This window comes from Oncorhynchus clarkii, chromosome 32 (genome assembly GCF_045791955.1).
Source record: "Oncorhynchus clarkii lewisi isolate Uvic-CL-2024 chromosome 32, UVic_Ocla_1.0, whole genome shotgun sequence".
Classification (NCBI taxonomy): Eukaryota; Metazoa; Chordata; class Actinopteri; order Salmoniformes; family Salmonidae; genus Oncorhynchus; species Oncorhynchus clarkii.
Window position 1 is genome coordinate 14545839 of NC_092178.1, and position 24918 is coordinate 14570756.

The 24918-nt window shown below is 43.6% G+C and overlaps 1 protein-coding gene across 1 annotated transcript in view; it reads right to left on the bottom strand.

Annotated features, from left to right (window-relative positions):
• Positions 1-24918, bottom strand: part of LOC139391980 (DNA-binding protein SATB1-like) — a 35273-nt gene that overhangs the window by 6058 nt on the left and 4297 nt on the right. Inside the window, exons 5-10 of the mRNA XM_071139591.1 lie at positions 22741-22864; positions 20991-21102; positions 13753-14279; positions 1774-1983; positions 1618-1689; positions 1285-1476 (exon numbers count right to left, since the gene is read on the bottom strand). Of these exons, the coding sequence (XP_070995692.1) occupies positions 1285-1476; positions 1618-1689; positions 1774-1983; positions 13753-14279; positions 20991-21102; positions 22741-22864 (1237 nt within the window). The remainder of the gene's footprint in view (positions 1-1284; positions 1477-1617; positions 1690-1773; positions 1984-13752; positions 14280-20990; positions 21103-22740; positions 22865-24918) is intronic.

The following is a 24918-nucleotide window of genomic DNA, read 5'->3' on the forward strand; positions in this document are numbered from 1 at the left end:
GAGAGAAAGAGAGGCAGAGAGAAAGAGAGGCAGAGAGAAAGAGATGCAGATGCAGAGAGATGCAGAGAGAAAGAGAGGCAGAGAGAAAGAGAGGCAGAGAGAAAGAGAGGCAGAGAGAAAGAGAGGCAGAGAGAAATTGAGGCAGAGAGAAATAGAGACAGAGGAGAGAAAGAGATGCAGATGCAGAGAGATGCAGAGAGAAAGAGAGGCAGAGAGAAAGAGATGCAGATGCAGAGAGATGCAGAGAGAAAGAGAGGCAGAGAGAAAGATATGCAGATGCAGAGAGATGCAGAGAAAGAGAGGCAGAGAGAAAGAGATGCAGATGCAGAGAGATGCAGAGAGAAAGAGAGGCAGAGAGAAAGAGATGCAGATGCAGAGAGATGCAGAGAGAAAGAGAGGCAGAGAGAAAGAGAGGCAGAGAGAAAGAGAGGCAGATGCAGAGAGATGCAGAGAGAAAGAGAGGCAGAGAGAAAGAGAGGCAGAGAGAAAGAAGGATCCCTCCATTCCACTGAGGAGGGAAATGATCCCCGATACAAAAGGCAATAACAAGCTTATGGTTCTGCCTTGAAAACAAGCACAATAAAAGCACCAGTGTTTATGTGTGTTGGCATGCATGTGTGTGTGTCTGTAAATAATCTGGCATTTTCTACACAGCCAGTTACTGCCCAATGTGGCTCTGTGTACAGATGGTATAATAAATTCACACACACAGAAAAGCTTATAAAGGTACTTGTGGGAGTGTGTGTGTGTGTGTGTTACGCATTTTCTAATATCAGTCTGAAATATAAATGTTTCCCTCTCAGTCCAAGAGGGAGGGGGGGAACTATGTAATACTAAAGATTGTCTTCGCTTCCATAGACATTCCTCCAGTCAGTGAGTACCATATTCTCTCTTATGTGTGTGTGTGTGTGTGTGTGTGTGTGTGTGTGTGTGTGTGTGTGTGTGTGTGTGTGTGTGTATGTATGTGTGTGTGTGTGTGTGCCTGTGTGTATGTGTGTGTGTGTGCCTGTGTGTATGTGTGTGCCTGTGTGTGTGTGTGTGTGCCTGTGTGTATGTGTGTGTGTGTGCCTGTGTGTATGTGTGTGCCTGTGTGTGTGTGTGTGTGTGTGTGTGTGTGTGTGTGTGTGTGTGTGTGTGTGTGTGTGTGTGTGTGTGTGTGTGTGTGTGTGTGTGTGCACCTGTGTGTGTGCGCCTGTGTGTGTGCACCTGTGTGTGTGCGCCTGTGTGTGCACCTGTGTGTGTGCGCCTGTGTGTGTGTGTGTGTGTGTGTGTGTGTGTGTGTACCTGACTCTTGGATGCGGCCATCTTGGCGAACATGGCCTGAGACACCTTGGCTCTCTTCATCTCCTGTTGGATCTCCTCATAGATAGAACTGTTGATGTCTAGAACACATCCCTCGCTCTTCACCCCTCTGTCTAGAACACATCCCTCGCTCTTCACCCCTCTGCTTATTACTCCTACTGGGGACAGCCTCGCCTGCAGGAGGGAGGGAGGGGGAGACAGAGAGAAAGTAGGTGGAGCGGAAGGGGGGATTAAAGAGAGGGGGGTTAGAGAGAGAGAGAGAGAGAGAGAGAGAGAGAGAGAGAGAGAGAGAGAGAGGAACGGGGTTATCCTTACTATAGGGATGCCTATGGAAACCTGGGAGTGCCAATCTTCAGCCTTGACAAAGTTCTCCTCTTCCTTTCTGGTCTGAAACATCAAAGGAATATATCTTTGAGTTGCATGAACGAGACAGAACTTCAATACCCACACTCCCTTCTCTGTCTGCCTGACCTGTGTGTGGCATGGTGGGGTAGTGTTGTTGGGTGAATGGGTGATAGTGGTCGACACGGTCAGACTCCTCTCCCTCTCCTCCTGGTAGATACGGTCGCGGTCGCCCTCAGGTAGCTGGAGGAAACTCTGCATGGACCGCAGGTTGACCAGGAGAGACTGAGAGGCACTCTTTGGATCCTCCTCTTTACGCAGGATCTCAGACAGCAGGCCCTGACACACAGAGATAGACACCATCAGGTACACACATGCTAAGAGGGAATACACCGGGGCATCGCAAAACACTAGGTTTTTAGTCGCTATAGACATGTAACAGAGCATACATCACTTTAACAACCTGGGCCTGGGTTCCTCCTGAAGAAAACTTTGAAGACCCATGATTTAAATGAATGGAAGCATCTACTTGTGGTAAGTTACGCATCCAGCGTAGCAGCCCTGTAATGGTGACCAGGCCAAGAGACACTCAGACAGATCAGTTCTGATAAATGTACATAATTAACATTAAAAAAAGAACCAGATGGAAAGTTTTGTACCAAAACAAACCTGGCTGAGGGTCATTTAGAACAGGAGTTTCTCTGAACAGACAAACCCACCCAGACAGCACATATTTTCACAGTAGTATTTTTCTGTTCAAGGTGCTAGAGTAAACAAAGTAGTATTTTTTTGTTCAAGGTGCTAGAGTAAACAAAGTAGTATTTTTCTGTTCAAGGTGCTAGAGTAAACAAAGTAGTATTTTTCTGTTCAAGGTGCTAGAGTAAACAAAGTAGTATTTTTCTGTTCAAGGTGCTAGAGTAAACAAAGTAGTATTTCTCTGTTCAAGGTGCTAGAGTAAACACAGTAGTATTTTTCTGTTCAAGGTGCTAGAGTAAACAAAGTAGTATTTTTCTGTTCAAGGTGCTATCGTAAACACAGTGGTATTTTTCTGTTCAAGGAGCTAGAGTAAACACAGTAGTATTTTTCTGTTCAAGGTGCTAGAGTAAACAAAGTAGTATTTTTCTGTTCAAGGTGCTAGAGTAAACAAAGTAGTATTTTCTGTTCAAGGTGCTAGAGTAAACAAAGTAGTATTTTTCTGTTCAAGGTGCTAGAGTAAACAAAGTAGTATTTTTTTGTTCAAGGTGCTAGAGTAAGCAAAGTAGTATTTTTCTGTTCAAGGTGCTAGAGTAAACAAAGTAGTATTTTTCTGTTCATGGTGCTAGAGTAAACAAAGTAGTATTTTTCTGTTCAAGGTGCTAGAGTAAACACAGTAGTATTTTTCTGTTCATGGTGCTAGAGTAAACAAAGTAGTATTTTTCTGTTCAAGGTGCTAGAGTAAACAAAGTAGTATTTTTCTGTTCAATGTGCTAGAGTAAACAAAGTAGTATTTTTCTGTTCAAGGTGCTAGAGTAAACAAAGTAGTATTTTTCTGTTCAAGGTGCTAGAGTAAACAAAGTAGTATTTTTCTGTTCAAGGTGCTAGAGTAAACAAAGTAGTATTTCTCTGTTCAAGGTGCTAGAGTAAACACAGTAGTATTTTTCTGTTCAAGGTGCTAGAGTAAACAAAGTAGTATTTTTCTGTTCAAGGTGCTAGAGTAAACAAAGTAGTATTTTTCTGTTCAAGGTGCTATCGTAAACACAGTGGTATTTTTCTGTTCAAGGAGCTAGAGTAAACACAGTAGTATTTTTCTGTTCAAGGTGCTAGAGTAAACAAAGTAGTATTTTTCTGTTCAAGGTGCTAGAGTAAACAAAGTAGTATTTTCTGTTCAAGGTGCTAGAGTAAACAAAGTAGTATTTTTCTGTTCAAGGTGCTAGAGTAAACAAAGTAGTATTTTTTTGTTCAAGGTGCTAGAGTAAGCAAAGTAGTATTTTTCTGTTCAAGGTGCTAGAGTAAACAAAGTAGTATTTTTCTGTTCATGGTGCTAGAGTAAACAAAGTAGTATTTTTCTGTTCAAGGTGCTAGAGTAAACACAGTAGTATTTTTCTGTTCATGGTGCTAGAGTAAACAAAGTAGTATTTTTCTGTTCAAGGTGCTAGAGTAAACAAAGTAGTATTTTTCTGTTCAATGTGCTAGAGTAAACAAAGTAGTATTTTTATGTTCAAGGTGCTAGAGTAAACAAAGTAGTATTTTCTGTTCAAGGTGCTAGAGTAAACAAAGTAGTATTTTTCTGTTCAAGGTGCTAAAGTAAACAAAGTAGTCTTTTTCTGTTCAAGGTGCTAGAGTAAACAAAGTAGTATTTTTATGTTCAAGGTGCTATCGTAAACAAAGTAGTCTTTTTCTGTTCAAGGTGCTAGAGTAAACACAGTGGTATTTATCTGTTCAAGGTGCTAGAGTAAACACAGGTAGTATTTTTCTGTTCAAGGTGCTAGAGTAAACAAAGTAGTATTTTTCTGTTCAAGGTGCTAGAGTAAACAAAGTAGTATTTTTCTGTTCAAGGTGCTAGAGTAAACACAGTAGTATTTTTCTGTTCAAGGTGCTAGAGTAAACAAAGTAGTATTTTTCTGTTCAAGGTGCTAGAGTAAACAAAGTAGTATTTTTCTGTTCAAGGTGCTAGAGTAAACAAAGTAGTCTTTTTCTGTTCAAGGTGCTAGAGTAAACAAAGTAGTATTTTTCTGTTCAAGGTGCTATCGTAAACAAAGTAGTATTTTTCTGTTCAAGGTGCTAGAGTAAGCAAAGTAGTATTTTTCTGTTCAAGGTGCTAGAGTAAACAAAGTAGTATTTTTCTGTTCATGGTGCTAGAGTAAACAAAGTAGTATTTTTCTGTTCAAGGTGCTAGAGTAAACACAGTAGTATTTTTCTGTTCATGGTGCTAGAGTAAACAAAGTAGTATTTTTCTGTTCAAGGTGCTAGAGTAAACAAAGTAGTATTTTTCTGTTCAATGTGCTAGAGTAAACAAAGTAGTATTTTTCTGTTCAAGGTGCTAGAGTAAACAAAGTAGTATTTTCTGTTCAAGGTGCTAGAGTAAACAAAGTAGTATTTTTCTGTTCAAGGTGCTATCGTAAACAAAGTAGTCTTTTTCTGTTCAAGGTGCTAGAGTAAACAAAGTAGTATTTTTCTGTTCAAGGTGCTAGAGTAAACACAGGTAGTATTTTTCTGTTCAAGGTGCTAGAGTAAACAAAGTAGTATTTTTCTGTTCAAGGTGCTAGAGTAAACAAAGTAGTATTTTTCTGTTCAAGGTGCTAGAGTAAACACAGTAGTATTTTTCTGTTCAAGGTGCTAGAGTAAACAAAGTAGTATTTTTCTGTTCAAGGTGCTAGAGTAAACACAGTAGTATTTTTCTGTTCAATGTGCTAGAGTAAACACAGGTATTATTTTTCTGTTCAAGGTGCTAGAGTAAACACAGGTAGTATTTTTCTGTTCAAGGTGCTAGAGTAAACACATGTAGTACTTTTCTGTTCAAGGTGCTAGAGTAAACAAAGTAGTATTTTTCTGTTCAAGGTGCTAGAGTAAACACAGGTAGTATTTTTCTGTTCAAGGTGCTAGAGTAAACACAGGTAGTATTTTTCTGTTCAAGGTGCTAGAGTAAACAAAGTAGTATTTTTCTGTTCAAGGTGCTAGAGTAAACACAGTAGTATTTTTCTGTTCAAGGTGCTAGAGTAAACACAGTAGTATTTTTCTGTTCAAGGTGCTAGAGTAAACACAGTAATATTTTTCTGTTCAAGGTGCTAGAGTAAACACAGTAGTATTTTTCTGTTCAAGGTGCTAGAGTAAACACAGTAGTATTTTTCTGTTCAAGGTGATAGAGTAAACACAGTAGTATTTTTCTGTTCAAGGTGCTAGAGTAAACACAGTAGTATTTTTCTGTTCAAGGTGCTAGAGTAAACACAGTAGTATTTTTCTGTTCAAGGTGCTAGAGTAAACACAGTAATATTTTTCTGTTCAAGGTGCTAGAGTAAACACAGTAGTATTTTTCTGTTCAAGGTGCTAGAGTAAACACAGTAGTATTTTTCTGTTCAAGGTGATAGAGTAAACGCAGTAGTATTTTTCTGTTCAAGGTGCTAGAGTAAACACAGTAGTATTTTTCTGTTCAATGTGCTAGAGTAAACACAGTAATATTTTTCTGTTCAAGGTGCTAGAGTAAACACAGTAGTATTTTTCTGTTCAAGGTGCTAGAGTAAACACAGGTAGTATTTTTCTGTTCAAGGTGCTAGAGTAAACACATGTAGTACTTTTCTGTTCAAGGTGCTAGAGTAAACAAAGTAGTATTTTTCTGTTCAAGGTGCTAGAGTAAACACAGGTAGTATTTTTCTGTTCAAGGTGCTAGAGTAAACACAGGTAGTATTTTTCTGTTCAAGGTGCTAGAGTAAACAAAGTAGTATTTTTCTGTTCAAGGTGCTAGAGTAAACACAGTAGTATTTTTCTGTTCAAGGTGCTAGAGTAAACACAGTAGTATTTTTCTGTTCAAGGTGCTAGAGTAAACACAGTAATATTGTTCTGTTCAAGGTGCTAGAGTAAACACAGTAGTATTTTTCTGTTCAAGGTGCTAGAGTAAACACAGTAGTATTTTTCTGTTCAAGGTGATAGAGTAAACACAGTAGTATTTTTCTGTTCAAGGTGCTAGAGTAAACACAGTAGTATTTTTCTGTTCAAGGTGCTAGAGTAAACACAGTAGTATTTTTCTGTTCAAGGTGCTAGAGTAAACACAGTAATATTTTTCTGTTCAAGGTGATAGAGTAAACACAGTAGTATTTTTCTGTTCAAGGTGCTAGAGTAAACACAGTAGTATTTTTCTGTTCAAGGTGATAGAGTAAACGCAGTAGTATTTTTCTGTTCAAGGTGCTAGAGTAAACACAGTAGTATTTTTCTGTTCAATGTGCTAGAGTAAACACAGTAATATTTTTCTGTTCAAGGTGCTAGAGTAAACACAGTAGTCTTTTTCTGTTCAAGGTGCTAGAGTAAACACAGTAGTATTTTTCTGTTCAAGGTGCCAGAGTAAACACAGTAGTATTTTTCTGTTCAAGGTGCTAGAGTAAACACAGTAGTATTTTTCTGTTCAAGGTGCTAGAGTAAACACAGTAGTCTTTTTCTGTTCAAGGTGCTAGAGTAAACACAGTAGTATTTTTCTGTTCAAGGTGCTAGAGTAAACACAGTAGATAGCCACCTTCTAAAGCTCTGCTATTAAACAGATTAAACTGCTATTAAACTTATTACATCATCATCTGTCAGCTTCTGCTCTTACAGGAGTCAGACTCTCCTCCTTAAGGTGGGGCTCATCCCTCCCTCCCTCCCTCCCTCCCTCCCCAGAAATGAGCAATTTTGTGCTTCACTCCAGCTGTTACACAACTATACCCCCCCCCCCCCCCCCAACACACACACACACATACACCAGCCATTAAGCCTTTACACTCCAATTGGGTCTTCACACTCCAAGCCCCACTCACTCTACCCCTTGGCACCATACCCAGGTGAAACGTTCCTTCCAGACCACACCCTATTTTACCTGGCTGCTGAGCCCGTTTTCATGGCGACGGATGGGCAGGTGCCTATAATGACAGCCTTTGGTAATTATAATAACACCCATGATGATGCTGGTGATAATGATGGTAATAATAACAGTGGGCTACGTCTCTCTAGAAGCTATTCATCTGAGTGCCTTCTAACTGCAGGAGCACAGGACAGACAGGAGGAGAGAAGGGGAGGGAGGCAGACAGACAGGAGGAGAGAGGGGGAGGGAGGCAGACAGAAAGGAGAGAGAGGTATCAAATGGGGAGAGGGGAGAGATGAAAATCAAGGGATAGACCAGTCACATGAAGACACAAAATGGATACAGAGAGTGAAAGAGTAGGAAGTATAAAACGAGAGGAAGATATATAGAGAAATTAACAGAGAGAGTGACCCCCAAAGCCACTTCCTCCTTTGGTCGTCTTTACTTCCAGTTCTCTGCTGCCAATGACTGGAACGAACTGCAAAAATCTCTGAAGCTGGAGACTCATATCTCCCTCACTAGCTTTAAGCACCAGCTGTCAGAGCAGCTCACAGATCACTGCACCTGTGCATAGCCCATCTGTAAACAGCCCATCTATCTACCTACCTCATCCCCATACTGTATTTATTTATGTATTTATTTTGCTCCTTTGCACCCCAGTATCTATAATTGCACATTCATCTTCTGCACATCTACCATTCCAGTGTTTAATTGCTATATTGTAATTATTTCGACACCATGGCCTATTTATTGCCTTAACCCCATAGCCCTTGCTATCTGCTTGCTTGCTAATCCGGCCTGCTAACTGCTAGCCTGCCCCGGTCTACTAACAGCTAGCTTGTTTAGCCCCGGTCTGCTAACTGCTAGCTTGTTTTAGCCCAGGCCTACTAACTGTTAGCTTGTTAGCACAGGCCTGCTAACTGTCTGAATCGCCGTGTCCCCAGCTAGCCCAACCACTCACCGGACCCATATTTATTTTCAATCTCTTTCCGGCCTATTTATTGCCTTAACCCCATAGCCCTTGCTATCTGCTTGCTTGCTAATCCGGCCTGCTAACTGCTAGCCTGCCCCGGTCTACTAGCAGCTAGCTTGTTTAGCCCCGGTCTGCTAACTGCTAGCTTGTTTAGCCCAGGCCTACTAACTGTTAGCTTGTTAGCACAGGCCTGCTAACTGTCTGAATCGCCGTGTCCCCAGCTAGCCCAACCACTCACCGGACCCATATTTATTTTCAATCTCTTTCCGATTTTTAATTCGATTATACCTTCCGGTAACCTGCCTCACCCAATGTGATACGGAATCGCTATTATTTTTTATTTTTAGAACACATTCAAGAACCTCCAGAAGCTAACCAGCTAACTAGCTACAAGCTATTTAGTCATTGTTAGCCACTGCTTGCGGCTTTTAACTTCTGCACAGCCAGCCATTTTTTGCCTTTGTCCCCAACGCTCTAGGCGACCAGTTTGGATAGCCTTTAGCCGCACCCTCATACTACTCCTCCTCTGCTCCGTGGGTGATGTGGAGGTAAACCCAGGCCCTGCATGTCCCCAGGCACCCTCATTTGTTGACTTCTGTGATCGAAAAAGCCTTGGTTTCATGCATGTCAACATCAGAAGCCTCCTCCCTAAGTTTGTTTTACTCACTGCTTTAGCACACTCTGCTAACCCTGATGTCCTTGCCACGTCTGAATCCTGGCTTAGGAAGGCCACCAAAAATTCGGAGATTTCCATACCCAACTATAACATTTTCCGTCAAGATAGAACTGCCAAAGGGGGAGGAGTTTCCAGGTCCATACCCAAACAGTTCGAACTACTAATTAAAAAAATTACTCTCTCCAGAAATAAGTCTCTCACTGTTGCCGCCTACTATCTACCCCCCTAAGCTCCCAGCTGTGCCCTGGACACCATTTGTGAATTGATCGCCCCCCATCTAGCTTCAGAGTTTGTTTTGTTAGGTGACCTAAATTGGGATATGCTTAACACCCCGGCAGTCCTACAATCTAAGCTAGATGCCCTCAATCTCACACAAATCATCAAGGAACCCACCAGGTACAACCCTAAATCTGTAAACAAGGGCACCCTCATAGACGTCATCCTGACCAACTGGCCCTACAAATACACCTCCGCTGTCTTCAACCAGGATCTCAGCGATCAATGCCTCATTGCCTGTATCCGCTACGGATCCGCAGTCAAACGACCACCCCTCATCACTGTCAAACACTCCCTAAAATACTTCTGCGAGCAGGCTTTTCTAATCGACCTGGCCCGTGTATCCTGGAAGGATATTGACCTCATCCCGTCAGTTGAGGATGCCTGGTCATTCTTTAAAAGTAACTACCTCACCATTTTAGATAAGCATGCTCCGTTCAAAAAATGCAGAACTAAGAACAGATATATCCCTTGGTTCACTCCAGACCTGACTGCCCTCGACCAGCACAAACACATCCTGTGGCGATAGCATCGAATAGTCGAACTGCAATAGCATCGAATAGTCCCCGCGATATGCAACTGTTCAGGGAAGTCAGGAACCAATACACGCAGTCAGTCAGGAAAGCCAAGGCCAGCTTCTTCAGGCAGAAATTTGCATCCTGCAGCTCTAACTTCAAAAAGTTCTGGGACACTGTAAAGTCCATGGAGAACAAGAGCACCTCCTCCCAGCTACCCACTGCACTGAGGCTAGGTAACACGGACACCACCGATAAATCCATGATTATCGAAAACTTCAACAAGCATTTCTCAACGGCTGGCCATGCCTTCCTCCTGGCTACTCCAACCTCGGCCAACAGCTCCCCCCCCCCCCCCCCCCCCCGCAGCTACTCGCCCAAGCCTCTCCAGGTTCTCCTTTACCCAAATCCAGATAGCAGATGTTCTGAAAGAGCTGCAAAACCTGAACCCGTACAAATCAGCTGGGCTTGACAATCTGGACCCTCTATTTCTGAAACTATCCGCCGCCATTGTCGCAACCCCTATTACCAGCCTGTTCAACCTCTCTTTCATATCGTCTGAGATCCCCAAGGATTGGAAAGCTGCCGCAGTCATCCCCCTCTTCAAAGGGGGATACACCCTGGACCCAAATTGTTACAGACCTATATCCATCCTGCCCTGCCTATCTAAGGTCTTTGAAAGCCAAGTCAACAAACAGGTCACTGACCATCTCGAATCTCCGCTGTGCAATCTGGTTTCCGAGCCGGTCACGGGTGCACCTCAGCCACACTCAAGGTACTAAACGATATCATAACCGCCATCGATAAAAGACAGTACTGTGCAGCCGTCTTCATCGATCTGGCCAAGGCTTTCGACTCAATCACCATATTCTTATCGGCAGACTCAGTACCCTCGGTTTTTCTACTGACTGCCTTGCCTGGTTCACCAACTACTTTGCAGACAGAGTTCAGTGTGTCAAATCGGAGGGCATGTTGTCCGGTCCTCTGGCAGTCTCTATGGGGGTGCCACAGGGTTCAATTCTCGGGCCGACTCTTTTCTCTGTATATATCAATGATGTGGCTCTTGCTGCGGGAGATTCCCTGATCCACCTCTACGCAGACGACACCATTCTGTATACTTCCGGCCCTTCCTTGGACACTGTGCTATCTAACCTCCAAACACTCATTCCGTGGCCTCCAACTGCTCTTAAACGCTAGTAAAGCCAAACGCATGCTTTTCAACCGCTCGCTGCCTGCACCCGCACGCCCGACTAGCATCACCACCCTGGATGGTTCCGACCTAGAATATGTGGACATCTATAAGTACCTAGGTGTCTGGCTAGACTGTAAACTCTCCTTCCAGACTCATATCAAACATCTCCAATCTGAAATCAAATCTAGAGTCGGCTTTCTATTCCGCAACAAAGCCTCCTTCACTCACGCCGCCAAACTTACCCTAGTAAAACTGACTATCCTACCGATCCTCGACTTTGGCGATGTCATCTACAAAATAGCTTCCAATACTCTACTCAGCAAACTGGATGCAGTTTTGTTACTAAAGCACCTTATACAACCCACCACTGCGACATGTATGCTCTAGTTGGCTGGCCCTCGCTACATATTCGTCGCCAGACCCACTGGCTCCAGGTCATCTACAAGTCCATGCTAGGTAAAGCTCCACCTTATCTCAGTTCACTGGTCACGATGGCAACACCCACCCGTAGCACGCGCTCCAGCAGTTGTATCTCACTGATCATCCCTAAAGCCAACACCTCATTCGGCCGGCCGCCTTTCGTTCCAGTTCTCTGCTGCCTGTGACTGGAACGAATTGCAAAAATTGCTGAAGTTGGAGACTTTTATCTCCCTCACCAACTTCAAACATCTGCTATCTGAGCAGCTAACCGATCGCTGCAGCTGTACCTCATCCCCATACTGTTTATATTTATTTACTTTTCTGCTCTTTTGCACACCAGTATCTCTACCTGTACATGACCATCTGATCATTTATCACTCCAGTGTTAATCTGCAAAACTGTAATTATTCGCCTACCTCCTCATGCCTTTTGCAAACAATGTATATAGACTCTTTTTTTCCTTTTTTTTCCTACTGTGTTATTGACTTGTTAATTGTTTACTCCATGTGTAACTCTGTGTTGTCTGTTCACACTGCTATTCTCAACTAGCCTACCTGGTTAAATAAAGGTGAAATAAAAAATAAATATACATTTAAAAAGAGAGCAAGAGTAAGGAAGAGAATCGAGGGATGGAAAAATGGGAGAGGTAGAGACTCTCTGATGGAGTGTGATTAGAGAGGTAGGGGTACAGACTCTCTGAGGGACTGTGATTAGAGAGGAAAAGACTCCCTGAGGGAGTGTGATTAGAGAGATAGAGACTCTCTGAGGGAGTGTGATTAGAGAGGAAAAGACTCCCTGAGGGAGTGTGATTAGAGAGATAGAGACTCTCTGAGGGAGTGTGATTAGAGAGGTATAGACTATCTGAGGGAGTATGATTAGAGAGGTAGAGACTCTCTGAGGGAGTGTGATTAGAGAGATAGAGACTCTCTGAGGGAGTGTGATTAGAGAGGTATAGACTATCTGAGGGAGTATGATTAGAGAGGTAGAGACTCTCTGAGGGAGTGTGATTAGAGAGGAAAAGACTCCCTGAGGGAGTGTGATTAGAGAGATAGAGACTCTCTGAGGGAGTGTGATTAGAGAGGTATAGACTATCTGAGGGAGTATGATTAGAGAGGTAGAGACTCTCTGAGGGAGTGTGATTAGAGAGGTATAGACTCTCTGGGGGAGTGTAATTAGAGCGGTAGAGACTGAGGGAGTGTGATTACAGAGGTAGAGACTCTCTGGGGGAGTGTGATTAGAGAGCTAGGGGTCCAGACTCTCTGAGGGAGTGTGATTAGAGAGGTATAGATTTTCTGGAGGAGTGTGATTAGAGAGGTAGAGACTCTCTGATGTAGTGTGATTAGAGAGGTATAGACTGAGGGAGTGTGATTAGAGAGAAAGAGACTCTCTGAGGGAGTGTAATTAGAGAGGTAGAAACTCTCTGGGGGAGTGTGATTAGAGAGGTAGACTTTCTCAGGGAGTGTGATTAGAGAGGTAGACTCTCTTGAGGGAGTGTGATTAGAGAGCTAGAGACTCTCTGGGGGAGTGTGATTAGAGAGGTTTAGACTCTGAGGGAATGTGATTAGAGAAGTATAGACTCTCTGAGGGAGTGTGGTTAAAGAAGTAAAGACTCTCTGACGGAATGGGATTAGAGAGGTATAGACTGAGGGAGTGTGATTAGAGAGAAAGATACTCTCCGAGGGAGTGTGATTAGAGAGGTAGACTCTCTTGAGGGAGTGTGATTAAGAGAGGTAGAGACTCTCTGCGGGAGTGTGATTAGAGCAATAGAGGTACAGACTCTCTGAGGGAGTGTGATTAGAGAGGTATAGACTCTCTGAGGGACTGTAATTAGAGAGGTAGAGACTGAGGGAGTGTGATTAGAGAGGTCGAGACTCTCTGGGGGAGTGTGACTAGAGAGGTAGAGACTCTCTGTGGGAGTGTGATTAGAGAGGTATAGACTCTCTGGGGGAGTGTGATTAGAGCGGTATAGACTCTCTGGGGGAGTGTGATTAAAGAGGTAGGGGTAGAGACTCTCTGCGGGAGTGTGATTAGAGAGGTAGAGACTCTCTGAGGGAGTGTGATTAGAGAGAGGTATAGACTCTCTGGGGAGTGTGATTAGAGCGGTATAGACTCTCTGGGGGAGTGTGATTAGAGCGGTATAGACTCTCTGGGGGAGTGTGATTAAAGAGTTAGGGGTAGAGACTCTCTAAGGGAGTGTGATTAGAGAGGTAGAGACTATCTGCGGGAGTGTGATTAGAGAGTTTGGGTTACAGACTCTCTAGGGGAGTGTGATTAGCTGGCCCAGCAGCTGCTCCACTGCTGTCACGAGTTCCTACTGCAGAGAAGAGCTGGGACACACACACACACACACACACACACACACAGTCATAGACATGCGGCAAAAGGCCATGCCAAGAGCTAATCACCACGCAAACGTGCACACACAGCATGAGATCAACCCCTCCTTCTCTCCCACCCCTCATAAATCCCTAACCCCTAGTTTACATCACAGTCCCATACATCCAGTTCCCCCTGTCCCTGTCTGTCCCATACCTGGGTCCTGTTGAAGGCCACGCGGGCGAACACAGCCTGGGAGATGCCTGCTCTCTTCAGCTCCTCTCTCACCCACTGGTAGATCTCACAGTAGATGTCTGATGGTCCACACACCTGGCTCTGGGACCCAGACCCAGGTCCTGGTGGTCCAGCCTGGGGCTGGGGGTCGAGGGCCTTAGATAGGGCCAAGGAGGTGGGAGGCCTCCCCACAGAGGGGTGGTTGAGGAACTGGTGGGGGGAGGTGGAGACAGATACAGACAGGCTCTGCTGGGATAACATTCGGGTAACTGCATACTGCTGGTTGAGGAACTGGGTCATGACTATCTGTTGGGGGTTGACTAGATGGGGGCTGAGGGGGGCGGTCACCAGCCCTGGCGGGCGGAGACTTGGGGCCAGGCAGCCACGACCGTGAGGGAAGACGAGGGGCGAGGAGTCGGCCTGTTTGGCTGTGTTGCCTGGGATTGGTTGATGGGTAAAGGTCAGATGGGTGGAGCCCGGTTGGGATTGGTCAGAGAAGCTATCAATCTCTGAAGTGAGGAAGAGAGGGATGGAGGAAGAGAGGGATGGAGGTCAAGAGGGATGGAGGAAGAGAGGGATGGAGGAAGAGAGGGGAGTTAGTATAAAAAGCCACAGCTACTATTTGCTAACATTAGCATTGATGATGAATATAGGTTAACTATATCGTCAGAGTACCTAACTGAGGAACTCAACTTAACCTTACTCTAGATGCAGTTGCACCCCTAAAAACAAAAAACATTTGTCATAAAAAACTAGCTCCCTGGTATACAGAAAATACCCGAGCTCTGAAGCAAGCTTCCAGAAAATTGGAACGGAAATGGCACTACACCAAACTGGAAGTCTTCCGACTAGCTTGGAAAGACAGTACCGTGCAGTATCAAAGAGCCCTCACTGCTGCTCGATCATCCTATTTTTCCAACTTAATTGAGGAAAATAAGAACAATCCAAAATGTATTTTTGATATTGTCGCAAAGCTAACTAAAAAGCAGCATTCCCCAAGAGAGGATGGCATTCACTTCAGCAGTGATAAATTCATGAACTTCTTTGAGGAAAAGATCAGGATCATTAGAAAGCAAATTACGGACTCCTCTTTAAATCTGCGTATTCCTCCAACGCTCAGTTGTCCTGAGTCTGCACAACTCTGCCAGGACCTAGGATCAAGGGAGACACTCAGGATGTTTAGTAGAATATCTCTTGACACATTGATGAAAATAATCATGGCCTCTAAACCTTCAAGCTGAATACTGGACCCAATTCCAACTAAACTACTGAAAGAGCTGCTTCCTGTGCTTGGGCCTCCTATGTTGAACATAATAAACGGCTTTCTATCCACCGGATGTGTATCAAACTCACTAGTGGCAGTAATAAAGCCTCTCTTGAAAAAGCCAAACCTTGACCCAGAAAATAAAATAAAACTATCGGCCTATATCGAATCTCCCATTCCTCTCAACATTTTTTGAAAAAGTTGTTGAGCAGCAACTCACTGCCTTCCTGAAGACAAACAATGTATACGAAATGCTCTGGTTTTAGACCCCATCACAGTACTGAGACTGCACTTGTGAAGGTGGTAAATGACCTTTTAATGTTGTCAGACCGAGGCTCTGCATCTGTCCTTGTGCTCCTAGAACTTAGTGCTGCTTTTGATACCATCAATCACCACATTCTTTTGGAGATTGGAAACCAAATTGGTCTACACCACATATGTCAGAGTCAAGGCCCGCGGGCCACATCCGGCCCGCAAGAAGGTTTTTTACGGCCCCTGGGATGATCTTGATTTATTATTAGAACCGGCCCGCAGCAAGCCGGCAGCCCGCAGATCTTTTACACGCACCAATACTACATTTCCCACAATGCAAAGGTGACGCACCGAGCAGTAGGCTGCTTCATTTCAATATTTATTGGCACAGCAGTCGTCAGCATCACAGTAAAATTAACTTTCAGATACCCATCAAAAATGGCAAAACGGAAGGTGGATACTGAGAACCGGGGGTTTCAAACAAGGTGGGAGTCGGAGTATATGTTCACGAAGGTAGCTGGAAAACCTGTGTGTCTTCTGTGTGGAGAAAGTGTGGCGGTACTGAAAGAGTATAATCTGAGACGACATTATGAAACGAAACACGCGGACACACACGCGGACGCAACTGTCAAGGCCAGTTTTATTTTGGCAGAAGAGATCGCTAAATCAGCCCGGCCATTTACGGAGGGGGATTTCATCAAAAACTGCATGATTAAAGTTTGTGACGAAGTTTGCCCAGAAAAAAGGCAACTCTTTTTAAATGTGAGTCTGAGCAGAAACACCATTGCCGAGAGAGTAGACCAGTTGTCCATCAATCTAAAAGAGCAGCTTGTGAAAAAGGGAAAAGATTTTATTGCATATTCCTTGGCTGTGGATGAGAGCACCGACATTTCTGACATTGCCCAGTTGTCAATTTTCATCCGCGGAGTGGACTCCAACCTAAGCGTGACAGAGGAGTTTTTGGCTTTACGTCCTATGCATGGCACAACTACGGGGCATGATTTGTATGAAGAGGTGTCAAGATGTGTAAATGAGATGGAGCTGCCTTGGGAAAAACTCGTGGGTTTGACAACCGACGGAGCACCTGCGATGTGTGGACACAGGAGCGGACTGGTGGCGAAGATACGGGAAAAGATGCAAGAGGAAAACGCGACAGGTGAGCTGACAGCTTATCATTGTATCATACACCAGGAAGCGTTGTGCGGTAAAGCCTTGAAAATGGAGCATGTAATGAGCATCATCACGCGCACAGTTAACTTTATCAGAGCCAAAGGTTTGAATCACCGCCAGTTCAAGGCATTTCTGACGGAGTTAGAAACGGAGCATGGTGATTTGCCTTATCACACAGAGGTGCGATGGCTAAGCCAGGGAAAGGTGCTTCAAAGATGTTTCGAGCTTCGTGAGGAGATTTGTCTGTTCTTGGACAGCAAAGGGAAAGACACAACACAACTCCGAGACGAAATGTTTCTGTGTGAAATGGCTTTTCTGTGTGACATTACGAGTCATCTGAATGCAATAAACTTGCAGCTGCAGGGTCGGGATCGTGTCATCTCTGATATGTACAGTACAGTGAAGGCATTTAAAACCAAACTGACTCTGTGGGAGACGCAGATGCGGAAAGAAAATTTGAGCCACTTTCCCAGCTGCCAGACCATGAAAGAGAAGCTCTCTACCAGTGCGTTCCCGAGCACACAGTTGGCTGATAAAATAGGTATGCTTGCCGCTGACTTTCGACGCCGATTTGCTGACTTTGAAGCACAAAAAAGCAGGTTGGAACTGCTCGGTAACCCATTTGCTGTTGACGTGGAAAGCTCACCACCAAACCTCCAAATGGAGTTGATTGACCTCCAATGCAATGATGCACTGAGGGCAAAATATGCGGCAGTGGGTGCTGCGGAGTTCGCCCGTTTCCTCCCCGGCACAATGCCCCAGCTGCGCATCCAGGCTGCTCAAACGTTGTCTATGTTTGGCAGCACATACCTGTGTGAACAACTGTTTTCTTTGATGAACCTGAACAAAACATCACACAGAAGTCGACTTACTGCTGAACACCTCCACTCAATTCTGAGGATTTCTTCAGCTCAGAGCCTTACCCCGAACATTGATGAACTTGTGGAAAAGATGGGACACCACCAAGTATCACCCTCAACCTCAAACAAGTGAACATTACTGTGCAATCACATATTTAGAGTTTTTACTCAGTTCAAGTTTAAAAGTTAAAATTTAATATTTGTTTTCACTGCATGTTACTTCTCCTTAAACAAAGTGTTGTTTTTGATTAATAGATTTTTGCACTTTATTTTTTTGTATTTCAATCCAATTATATTTTAAAAATATTTCAGTTGAGTGGATGATAGAAAATTGCTATTATTGTTTTTTCTTTGAAGTAAATTTAGCCCACTTTTGCTAAAATAGAAAATATAGTCTACTGATGGTGCCTTGAATACCGGTTTCTTTCATTTAATGTTCATGTTATGGGGATATTTATATAAAGGAAATTTGTCTTTTGTGTCTGTTGAAAATTAAAGATTACTGACAGAGCCATAAGAAAATATTGCTTTATTTATCTGATCATATTGTAATATATTTGTTAGGTTTTCAGTAGGTTCAATTAGGTTCACTAGACTATATGCGTCATTTAAAAATTTTTCAATGAACATTCGAACAGTCCGGCCCTCGTCTTGTAGCTGATTTTTTTATTTGGCCCTCCGTCCATTTGACTTTGACACCCCTGGTCTACACAGACCTGATTTAGATCTTATCTGTCGGAAAGATATCAGTTTGTCTCTGTGGATGGTTTGTCCTCTGACAAATCAACTGTACATTTCGGTATTCCTCAAGGTTCCGTTTTAGGACCGCTTTTGTTTTCACTATATATTTTACCTCTTGGTGATGTCATTCGGAAACATAATTTTAACTTTCATTGCTATGCGGATGACACAGAGCTGTACATTTCGATGAAACATGGTGAAGCCCCAAAGTTGCCCTCCCTGGAAGCCTGTGTTTCAGACATAAGGAAGTGGATGGTTGCAAACATTCTACTTTTAAACTCGGACAAAACAGAGAAACAAAGAGATCTTCTGTTGAATCTGACAATTAATCTTGATGGTTGTACAGTCGTGTCAAATGAAACTGTGAAGGACCTCGGCGTTACTCTCGACCCTGATCTCTCTTTTGATGAACATATCAAGACTGTTTCAAGGACAGCTTTTTTCCATCTACGTAACATTGCAAAAATCAGAAACGTTCTGTCCAAAAATGATGCAGAAAAATGAATCTATGCCCTTGTCACTTCTAGGTTAGACTACTGCAATGCTCTACTTTCCGTCTACCCGGATAAAGTACTAAATAAACTTCAGTTAGTGCTAAACACGGCTGCTAGAATCTTGACTAGAACCAAAACATTTCATCACATTACTCCAGTGCTAGCCTCTCTACATTGGCTTCCTGTTAAGGCATGGGCTGATTTCAAGGTTTTACTGCTTACCTACAAAGCATTACATGGGCTTTTAAAATTTTTTTATATATTTTACCTTTATTTAACCAGGTAGGCAAGTTGAGAACAAGTTCTCATTTACAATTGCGACCTGGCCAAGATAAAGCAAAGCAGTTCGACACATACAACGACACAGAGTTACACATGGAGTAAAACAAACATACAGTCAATAACACAGTATAAACAAGTCTATATACAATGTGAGCAAATGAGGTGAGAAGGGAGGTAAAGGCAAAAAAGGCCATGGTGGCAAAGTAAATACAATATAGCAAGTAAAACACTGGAATGGTAGTTTTGCAATGGAAGAATGTGCAAAGTAGAAATAAAAATAATGGGGTGCAAAGGAGCAAAATAAATTAATTAATTAAATACAGTTGGGAAAGAGGTAGTTGTTTGGGCTAAATTATATGTGGGCTATGTACAGGTGCAGTAATATGTTAGCTGCTCTGACAGTTGGTGCTTAAAGCTAGTGAGGGAGATAAGTGTTTCCAGTTTCAGAGATTTTTGTAGTTCGTTCCAGTCATTGGCAGCAGAGAACTTGAAGGAGAGGCGGCCAAAGAAAGAATTGGTTTTGGGGGTGACTAGAGAGATATACCTGCTGGAGCGTGTGCTACAGGTGGGAGATGCTATGGTGACCAGCGAGCTGAGATAAGGGGGGACTTTACCTAGCAGGGTCTTGTAGATGACATGGAGCCAGTGGGTTTGGCGACGAGTATGAAGCGAGGGCCAGCCAACGAGAGCGTACAGGTCGCAATGGTGGGTAGTATATGGGGCTTTGGTGACAAAACGGATTGCACTGTGATAGACTGCATCCAATTTGTTGAGTAGGGTATTGGAGGCTATTTTGTAAATGACATCGCCAAAGTCGAGGATTGGTAGGATGGTCAGTTTTACAAGGGTATGTTTGGCAGCATGAGTGAAGGATGCTTTGTTGCGAAATAGGAAGCCAATTCTAGATTTAACTTTGGATTGGAGATGTTTGATATGGGTCTGGAAGGAGAGTTTACAGTCTAACCAGACACCTAAGTATTTGTAGTTGTCCACGTATTCTAAGTCAGAGCCGTCCAGAGTAGTGATGTTGGACAGGCGGGCTTGCTCCTACCTATCTTTCCGATTTGGTCCTGCCGTACATACCTACACGTACACTACGGTCACAAGACGCAGGCCTCCTTACTGTCCCTAGAATTTCTAAGCAAACAGCTGGAGGCAGGGCTTTCTCTTATAGAGCTCCATTTTTAGGGAATTGTCTGCCTACCCATGTGAGAGACGCAGATTCGGTCTCAACCTTTAAGTCTTTATTAAAGACTCATCTCTTCAGTAGGTCCTATGATTGAGTGTTGTCTGGCCCAGGAGTGTGAAGGTGAATGGAAAGGCACTGGAGCAACAAACCGCCCTTGCCGGTTCCCCTCTCTCCACTGGGATTCTCTGCCTCTAACCCTATTACAGGGACTGAGTCACTGGCGCGCTTCCATGCCGTCCCTAGGAGGGGTGCGTCACTTGAGTGGGTTGAGTCACTGACGTGATCTTCCTGTCCGGGGTGGCGCACCCCTTGGGTTGTGCCCTGGCGGAGATCTTTGTGGGCTATACTCGGCCTTGTGTCAGGATGGTAAGTTGGTGGTTGAAGATATCACTCTAGTGGTGTGGGGGCTGTGCTTTGGCAAAGTGGGTGGGGTTATATCCTGCCTGTTTGGCCCTGTCCGGGGCTATCGCCGGATGGGGCCACCGGTGTCTCCTGACCCCTCCTGTCTCAGCCTCCAGTATTTATGCTGCAGTAGTTTATGTGTCGGGGGGCTAGGGTCAGTCTGTTATATCTGGAATATTTCTCCTGAAAAGCCAACTAACATTTACTCCTGAGGTGCTGACCAATTGCACCCTCGACAACCACTGTGATTATTATTATTTGACCCTGCTGGTCATCTATGAACATTTGAACATCTTGGCCATGTTCTGTTATAATCTCCATCCGGCACAGCCAGAAGAGGACTGGCCACCCCTCATAGCCTGGTTCCTCTTTAGGTTTCTTTCTAGGTTTTGGCCTTTCTAGGGAGTTTTTCCTAGCCACCGTGCTTCTACACCTGCATTGCTTGCTGTTTGGGATTTTAGGCTGGGTTTCTGTACAGCACTTTGTGACATCAGCTGATGTAAGAAGGGCTTTATAAATCAATTTGATTGATTGAACTACCCTTTTAAGGGCACCTGTAGTCTTACCCATGATGCCTTTGGTCTTCCTGAAGTGCTTGTACCAGCGGCCAAACTCGTGGCACTTGGTGGCCGACACGTTTGCGTAGTAGGTGCTGTTTACAATGGAGGAGATCATACTCTGAGAGACGGGGACAAAATACAACAACATGGAGTCAGTGAAAACAGTGCCAGGGAAAAGCATTAGGAATACTGATCCACAATCATCAGATCAATACATAATACAGTAATAATACAAGAACATGTTATATACGCTAGCCTGAGAGACACTCTATTTTCCTCTTGTTGACTGAGGAACTGTGTAATACTTCCATTAGAAGTCAGAATATAAACAATTAAATATACAATACTATTAAAGAGACAAAGAAGTAACGATTCTCATTTTAAATCATCGTTCTGCCTCTCATTTTACCCGTCTCCATTTTTCTCCCTGTATCTTTGTGAGTCTCAGCTGAACACAGAATGTGTGATAATAATGAACTCCGATCTCTGTTATTAAAACATACCCCCAGGTAAACTCTGTAATAAAGACAGATGAGTCTCTGTGTGTGTGTGTGTGTGTGTGTGTGTGTGTGTGTGTGTGTGTGTGTGTGTGTGTGTGTCGCCTCAACTAAGTGCAATCTGTTGTTTAAGAAACTGAAGGCAAAGGGAATAACAGATCACACACACACACAGGATTTTCTCCCAAGACAATCCTGTGCCATCTACACATCTGATTACACCTTCTATTTTCATATGTATTCTAATCGGCTCCAGAGAGAGAGAGAAGGAGAGAGAGGGAAAGGGTGAGAAAAAGAGAGAGAGAGAGAGAGCGGGAGAGAGAGAGCGAGAGAAAGAGGGTGAGTGAGAGAGAAAGAGGGAGGGAGAGAGAAAGATATCAAGAGGAGAGAAGAGGGAGAGAGAGAGAGAGGGAGAAGACAAGAGAGAGAGAGGGAGAGGGAGAAGGCGAGAGAGAGAGAGAGAGAGAGAGAGAGAGAGGAGAGAGGGAGAAGGTGTGTGAGAGAGAGAGAGAGAGAGATAGAGAGAGAGATAGAGAGAGGGCGAGAGGTCCCCTGTCTGCATGTTACAATACTGGTTTAGCCCACTGAGCTAATGCCTGGGATTGCATCAGTATGAGATACACACACACAGAGAGAAAGAGAGATGGTAGCAGTATACACCAGCAGAACTAACCATCTCAATAGGTGTGTGTGTGTGTGTGTGTGTGTGTGTGTGTGTGTGTGTGTGTGTGTGTGTGTGTGTGTGTGTGTGTGTGTGTGTGTGTGTGTGTGTGTGTGTGTGTGTGTGTGTGTGTGTGTGTGTGTGTGTGTGTGAAAGTGTGTGAAAGTGTGTGAAAGTGTGTGTGAGAGTTGTGTGTGTGTGAGAGTTGTGTGTGTGAGAGTTGTGTGTGTGAAAGTGTGTGTGAAAGTGTGTGTGAAAGTGTGTGTGTGAAAGTGTGAGAGTTGTGTGTGTGAGAGTTGTGTGTGCATGTCAAACGTTAAAAAAAAGGTCAAAAAAGGTCCAAAAGAAGGTGCTTATATTTGTACTGGTTCTCACATGTACAAGTGCGTGTGGTGAAATTGAAATGTATTTTGCATATCCTATTCCCCCTGAGACACCCTCGGAGAGTGGGGTCACGAACAGGTGTGTTTGTGTGTATGGGCATACATGTTCGTGCCTCTGTGTGTGTGCAGGTGTTCGTGCACATGTGTGCGTGTTTGTGTGTTTATGCACGTGTTTGTGCCTGTGTGTTTGTGCCTGTGTGTATGTGTTTGTGTACCTGGGACAAAGGGCACTCTTTGGCCAGTGAGCTCTGGTTCATGTCTCTCAGTAGCTCCTTCAGGGCGTTTCTCACTGTAGAGTGACTCCACTGTTCTGGAGGGAGTTCCTCCAACCTGGGACAACTAGAGCGAGAGGGGGGTAGAGAAAGAGAGAGAGAGAGAGAGAGAGGGGGAGAGGGGGATAGAGAGAGAGTGAGAGTTAGGTGGGGCGATAGGGGGGTAGAGAAAGAGAGATAGAGAGAGGGGGGGGAGAGGGGGGTAGAGAAAGATAGAGAGAGAGAGAGAGAGAGAGAGAGAGAGAGAGAGAGAGAGGGGGGGATAGAGAGAGAGAGAATTAGGTGGGGTGATAGGGGGGAAGATAGAGGGGTAAATGGAGAGGGATACGGGGCGAGAGAGACAGATGGAGAGATAGAAGAAGAGAGGGAGGAAGAGAAGTAGAGTGAAAAATGAATAAATATGCTGTCTGAAATTGTTCCCCCTCTTGTGGAATGGCATATCTAGACTTTGGCTGACTGTGTGTTTCTGTGTTCCTGTATACACTTTAGGAAAAAAGGTCCCAAAAGGGTTATTTGGCTGTCCCCATAGGATAACTATTTTGATTTCCATGAAGAACTCTCTGTGTTAAGGGTTCTACCTGGAACCAAAATGGTTCTATCTGGAACCAAAAAGGGTTCTTCAAAGGGTTTTCCTATGGGGACAGCCGAATAACTATTTTAGGTTTGAGATACAGGGCCTTCAGAAAGTATTCACACCCCTTGAATTTTCCCACATTTTGTTGTGTTACAGCCTGAACTTAAAATTGATCAAATGTATATATTTTTGTCACTGGCCTACACAATATCAAATGGGAATTATGCAATACAAAACAATACAATAACAATACAAAAAAAGCAGACATTAAATATCCCTTTGAGCAAGGGGAAGTTATTAATTACACTTTGGATGATGAATCAATACACCCAGTCACTACAAAGATACAGATGTCCTTCTTAACTCCAAAGAGGAAGGAAACAGCAGATTTGACAATGAAGCCAATGGTGACTTTAAAACAGTTACAGAGTTTAATGGCTGTGATAGGAGAAAACTGAGGATGGATAAACAACATTGCAGTTACTCCACAATACTAACCTAATTGAGAGAGTGAAATAAAGGAAGCCTGTACAGAATAAAAATATTCCAAAACATGCATCTTGTTTGCAACAAGGCACTATAGTAATACTGCAAAAAAAGTGGCAAAGCAATGCACTTTTTGGTTGAATACAAAGTGATATGTTTTGGGCAAATTCAATACAACACATTACTGAGTACCACTCTCCATAATCTCAAGCATAGTAGTGGCTGCATCATGTTATGTGTATGCTTGTAATTGTTAAGGACTGGGGAGTTTTTCAGGATAAAAAAAAAACAGAATGGAGCTAAGCACAGACAAAATCCTAGAGGAAAACCTGGTTCAGTCTGCTTTTCCCAGACACTGGGAGATGAATTCACATTTCAGCAGGTTAATAACCTAAAGCACAAGGCCAAATCTACACTGGAGTTGCTTACCAAGAAGACAATGAATGGTCCTTGAAAATCTAAGTCAAGACCTGGAAATGGTTGTCTAGAAATTATCAACACCAATTTTGACAGAGTTTGAAGAATTTTGAAAAGAATAATGGGCAAATGTTGCACAATCCAGGTGTGGAAAGCTCTTAGAGACTTACCCAGAAAGACTTACAGCTGTAATCACTGCCAAAGGTGTTTCTATAAAGTATTGATTCAGGGGTGTGAATACTTGTGTAAATTTGATTTTTCTGTATTTATTGTCAATAAATTTGAATTTATTTTTTTAGTTTTTTATTCACTTTGTCATTATGGGGTATTGTGTGTAGATGGGTGAGCAGTATTATTATTTTAATCCATTTTGAATTCAGGCTGTAACACAATAAAATGTGGAATGAATCAATGCATATGAATACATTGTGTGTGTGCCTGTGTGTGTGTGCACGTGCGCGTGTGTGTGTGTATGTGCCTATGTCTCCTGGTGGTAGTTATTAGTTAATTACTTCACACAACACATATGAAACTAGTCCAAGTGCCAGAACCTCTTTGGTCGCTCCACCCCACTTATCTCCACATGTCTCATGCATGTCTATGGGCCAAATGTCCTTCTCTCCACATGTCTATGGGACAAATGT